The 6,000-nt window shown below is 43.9% G+C and overlaps 1 protein-coding gene across 1 annotated transcript; it reads left to right on the forward strand.

Moving 5' to 3' along the window:
- Positions 1-3,877: 3,877 nt before the first annotated feature.
- On the forward strand, positions 3,878-4,634 carry LOC146188701 (uncharacterized). The gene has a single exon (XM_084603173.1). The coding sequence runs from the start codon at positions 3,878-3,880 to the stop codon at positions 4,580-4,582; it is 705 nt and encodes a 234-aa protein (XP_084459299.1). The 3' UTR covers positions 4,583-4,634.
- Positions 4,635-6,000: the final 1,366 nt, after the last annotated feature.

The raw sequence follows: 6,000 nt of genomic DNA on the forward strand, positions 1-6,000 counted from the left end.
GAATGAAGCGCTGCCGCTCTCGCTCGGGAATCTGACTGACAGCCCAGAGGCTTCGTCTGCGAAGTGGGAAATGTCAGGCATGCGAACAGAAGAGTCCAAGGAAGTGCAAAAAGAGGCTCTCCGGAATAGAAGTGAGAGAAGAGGAAGCTCACTATATCTTGGTTAGCACATCAGGCTAAGGGGCAGAACCACTTTGTAAATAAACCTTAACAATATTATTACTACTAATAATAATATTGTTATAGTAATAATAATACTAATAATAAGTTATACTAATAATACTAACTATACTAATAAGTTATACTAATAATAATATTACTACTACTAATAATAATAATAATAATAATAATAATTGGGATTTGCGGCCGAATTCTTGCACCTAATCACTGCTGTTCTTCACCTGTAGTGGACGGAATTACTGCTGCGGACGCATAATCGACACGGATCTGCTGACTACTGACCGTTGGCGGCAGCTGCCAGCTGCCACGCGTTCACTAGGATCGCCGCAAGGGCATCGCTTCACCGACAGTTTACAGCGCAAGCGCCATCACTGCCCGTGACAGCGCGCCACCCGGATTTGTTATAAAAAGAGAGACGACCAGCCGCCGCGTGGGATTTGCGGCCGAATTCTTGCACCTAATCACTGCTGTTCTTCACCTGTAGGTGAGTGTGTTACAAATACATAGGCTCTGTAGAGTACTACGAACACTTTGGCTGCAAATCCCACCTGTATATTTTGTGTGTTTTTGAGCTGTCAATCTTGCGGTGATGGGTGTTGACCTTAGCACATACCGTGTTCGAATAGGTTGTTTTGTACCATTCGGTAAGAAACTTTTGTCATTTGCGCCAGTATTGTTTCGCCCGGGGTCAGCTACTGCTAACTTCTGCGTACGCGGTCGGCTGACCTTAGCCGTGTCGTGTATATGGCTCCTGTTGATTTGTGCTGGTGACATTGAAACAAATCCTGGCCCTGACAAATCTGATCAAGTTCTCGCTGCTATCAAAGATATGGCATTGTCCAATGAAAAGTTTCAAAAACAAATCCTTGGAAAAATTAAAGACGTCCAGCTCAGCGTGACAGAAATCATACGGCGCCTATCAAAATTAGAGGAAAACTCGGATGTTGTTGGTGACGTGTCTAAGGAAGTCAGCAACTTGGGCTCGATGCTGAAGGAATCCCAGGACAAGCTCTAAGGCATAGAAACAGCACAAATGCGTCAGTCGAGCATAGTTGTTGACGACCTTAACAACAGAATGCGTAGAAATAACTTGATCTTCAAAGGCATTACAGAGGAAGCAACAGAAACATGGAAAGATACCGAGGAAGTTGTGTCTAAGTTTGTGACCAGGAACTTGAGAATCTCAGTTGGCGAAATCGAACGTGCACACAGAATAGGACAGCGAAAGCAGGGCAGCATCCGCCCAATAATTGTGAAGTTCTTAAATTTCAAAGACAAGACCAACATTCTCAAAAATGCTTCCAAACTTAAAGATCTTGACTCTGCTTCCGTCTGGATAGAGGAGGACTTTTCACCTAGGATGCAGTTTATTAGGAAACAGCTTAGAGACTTCGCTCGAAGTATACGAAATCCTGGTGAAAAGTATAAGCTATTATTTGATAAGCTTCTTCTTAACAATACTCTGTACTCATTTAACAGTGCCACTAGAAAAGTGATTGCTCTCCCAAAGCGCGATTCCAAAGAAGTGGATGTTTGTGACAATAGCGGAACAAATGAAATGTCTGCCCTTTCTGATTCTGAGGCCGCTCAGGAACACTGACTACAAAATAAACCCATAAGCTTCGTATTGTCAATTTTAGCGTCAAACTTTCGTAGCCTGTTTCCAAAGCAAGATAATTTGTGTGCATATGTCGACGCATGCTCAGCCGACCTTGTGTTGGGTACAGAAACCTGGTTATCGCCCGATATTGCTGATACTGAATTATCCTTGTCCAGCCAGTTTTCATTATTTAGAAAAGACCGCGTTACTTCGCGCGGTGGTGGGGTACTAATTGCCGTAAGGAAAAGCCTGCAAGCACATGTTGTTGATACAGGATCGTGCCTGGAAATTTTGTGGGTTGCATTACGTCTATCATCATCGGTAACTTGCGCCGTTGGGGTCTGCTATCGCCCACCTGATTCACACGAGGAATTCGCTGAAAAACTGAATGAATCCCTAACTTACCTGCAGAACAAATTTCCACGTTCACCAATATTCCTGGCAGGTGACTTCAATTATCTGAATATTGAGTGGCGGGAATTCCGGCCCCTCCACGGCGCAAGAAAGCGTGAATGTCAGAATTTTATGGATGTGCTAGCACTTTTCAACCTACATCAAATGGTTTCCACACCTACGCGTGGCGATTCAATCTTAGATCTAGTGCTGGCAACGCAGCCTGACCAAACGTCTGTAAACTTGCTGGATGGTCTCAGTGACCACAAAGTTTTGCAGTGCGGTTTCACAGTAGCCAGAAACAAACCAGAAAAAGCAAATAAAATTATATTTGATTATACCAGAGCAGATACTGATATGATACTTAATGAGCTATCATTGTTCTCTGCAGATATTTTTCGCTCCTTCAGTTCGCGGGACGCGAATGAAAACTGGTCTCTTATTCGGGATAAACTAACTTTGCTAAAAGATAAGTACGTACCTAAGGTCCCCATCACAACATCTACAGAGAGCACATGGTTCACAAGGAGCGTCAAAAGGTGTATAAACAAAAAGAAAAGGTCGTACGCGAAAGCTAAAAAGTCAGCATCTGAGCACGATTGGAATCAGTATCGTACACATGCCCAACAGTGCAAAACTGAAATCGAAATCGCAAAGAACAAGTTCTATAACAGTGACATTTCACGTCTGTTAAAGAACAATCCTCAAAAATTTTGGCGCGTTGTTAGTCCAAACTATGGTACAAAAACCTCAGTGTCAATAACTAAAGAAGGAAAGCTCCTTACCTCCCCTGAAGTAGCAGAGGAATTCAACCAATTTTTCTGCTCAGTTTTCACTGATGAGAGCCCTTTACCTACTGACCTGCAATTTCCAGAGCTACACGAAAGCATGCCCGACATAACTGTCACAGCAGAAGGTGTATCCTCTGCCATAGATCGCCTCCCTGCTAACTCTGCACCCGGCCTCGATAACATATGTCCTAAATTACTAAAAATAGCGAAACCTGAAATATGCTCCATCTTAGCTGCTATTTTTCAGCAATCCATTGATACGGGTTGTGTACCATACGACTGGAAAATTGCGCGTGTCATACCCATTTTCAAATCTGGTGATGCTTCTCTGCCATCAAATTACAGACCAATTTCTTTAACCAATATAAGCTGCAAATTGCTAGAACACAATCTCCTCCGCCATAATGGGTCATCTGGTGAAGCATAACTTCTTTTTTCCCAATCAGCACGGCTTCCTACATGGTAGGTCTTGCGAAACACAACTGTTTGAATTGGTTACTGACCTTCATCATGCTGTTCATGTGCACTCTAAAATAGACGCCGTATTTATAGATTTTGCCAAAGCATTCGACAAAGTCCCACACATACGTCTAATAAAGAAGCTTGAAAATTTAAACATAAATTATAAGGTTATTTGTTGGATAAGGAGTTTTTTGGCTAATCGCTATCAATCAGTCTTTGTTAACAGCCATTCTTCCTCCCACTCCCCCGTTAAATCTGGAGTGCCGCAAGGGTCTGTACTCGGACCTATCTTGTTCTTAGTTTATATAAATGATATCAGTAATAACTTAAATTCCACGTTCAGATTATTTGCTGATGATTGTGTGGTATACAGACAGATAACTGATCTTTCAGACTGTACTCATTTACAATCAGACATTGATAAGATCAACAATTGGTGCACACAATGGCAAATGGAAATTAACACCTCAAAAACAGAACTTGTCAGATTTACCACAACATCTAACACCGAACCATTCCATTACACTTTGAACAACGTGCGTATTGAATCGGTACCCATCATAAAGTATTTAGGTGTACATTTAGCATCAGACCTTTCATGGAACTGTCACTTAGATGCGGTCATCAATAAGGCTTCCAAAACACTCGGCTTCCTCAGACGCAACCTGCGATTAGCTAATCCAGACACAAAGCTATTAGCATACACCACATTAGTGCGCTCTAAGTTGGAGTACGCCTCTTTAATTTGGAACCCTCATCAAGCATACCTAGTAACAAAATTGGAGTCTCTACAAAATAAAACCGCCCGTTTCATATCTAAAAACTATTCGCGATCAGCAAGTATAACTGAAATAAAAACAGCCCTCAACTTACCTCTTCTTGAAAGACGGAGAATGTTTTCCTTACTGTCCTTTTTTTTCAAATTATATTATATAAATTCTTCCTTTGCGTTGTATCATATCACGCCGGCTCATCATGTATTCCCACGCATTGATCACCAACTGAAAGTGCAACCCATCTTTGCTCGAACCAATCTGTTCTTTCACTCGCCTCTCCTCCTCGCCATCCGTCAATGGAATCTGCTGCCTGCCACCATTGCATCTTCCAGTGATTATGAAACGTTTGTAACCGGACTAAAAAATCACTTCGAGCTGTAACCTTCATCTTTGCATTTCTTTTTTATGTTCGTATTAAAGCGCTGCTCTTCGAAAAACGTGAATGTTAGGTGCCATCTGCATCTTTATTTGAGTGTTTGAAGCATTAGCTTTTCAACATTTTGCGCCTGGCTATATTGTTAACCACTGTATACTTATCGCAATTTTGGATGCATTGTTTGTACTGTTGTCCCACTTTCCGCCCCCCCCCCCCTATGTAATGCCCGCCCGGGCCTTTAGGGTATTTGAATAAATAAATAAATAAATAAATTGTTACGTGCTTCGGGGCGCCGGGAAAGGAAGAAGAGGCTGGAGAGAAGAAGAAGAAACAGAAGCCACAGTGATGTGTGCTGGTGTTCCTTGGAGGACTCGCAGAGCTTTAGAGGACAAATAAACACCCTCGTTACGTACTCAGTACGTAACAGTTGTGGCGGAGTTTGCGGTGTAGATCAACACGGATTCCCGCTGTCTTCGACAAAGCCGTCAATTCGCTGGTTTGCCGCCACTACCATTTAACATGGCTCAGAACGGCGTTGACTGAACAACACCTGCGGTGAGCAACTGGCAGCACTACCGCGAGCCGCACTCATTTGGTGGAAAATCTGACGAGGACGTCGACGAGTGGCTGACGAACTACGAACGGGTGAGCTGGTACAATCATTGGGATGCGACCATGAAACTAGCGAACGTAGTGTTCTTCTTCAAAGGCACTGCCCTAGTTTGGTTTGATAATCATGAAGATTCACTTACCAGCTGAGATTGTTTTACAGAAGAAATAGAGGAGTGCTTTGGCGACGGGTTCGCGAAGAAGAACCGCGCAGAGCAAACGTTGATGCAGTGGGTCCAGGTAACTGGTGAGACTTGCACCGCATATATCGAGGATATTGTGAAATTGTGCGAGATTGTAAACCCTTGAAGGTCTGAGGGAGATAAAGTGGGGCACTTGCTCAAAGGTAACGCTGTAGACATCTATAATTTTCTTGTCAGCAAAGACAATTTGAACTCTACAGCTGACTTCATCAGGCACTGCCGCTCTTTCGAAACCTTGAAGTTGCGCCGCATCACTCCTAAATTTGGGCGACTGGCCAACGTCACACTGTTACGAGTTGGTAGACCGAGCAATGCCGAGAGGCGGAACGGCTCGGCGGTCGCTGTCAACGGCTAGGCTCCAAGAAGCGGACAATGATGCCCCGCGCTCCACTGCGCAACGAACTACGACTGCCCGAGCTGTGTCCTTTTTATTGCCTTGCTGCCTCGCAAGTTCTTTCGCGCCGGCACAGGGTGGCGCCACGAACAAACACGGACCGAAACTAACACACAACTGTTGCGAGCGTTGATGTCAGTGCCCCAGAGTCCATGACTGATCTGATACGCCGAATCGAGCGGGAAGAATTGCTGTGTGACAAAGATTCTGAGTGCCG

Source organism: Amblyomma maculatum, chromosome 5, assembly GCF_055883805.1.
Source record: "Amblyomma maculatum isolate TAMU_Amacu chromosome 5, ASM5588380v1, whole genome shotgun sequence".
Lineage (NCBI taxonomy): Eukaryota > Metazoa > Arthropoda > Arachnida > Ixodida > Ixodidae > Amblyomma > Amblyomma maculatum.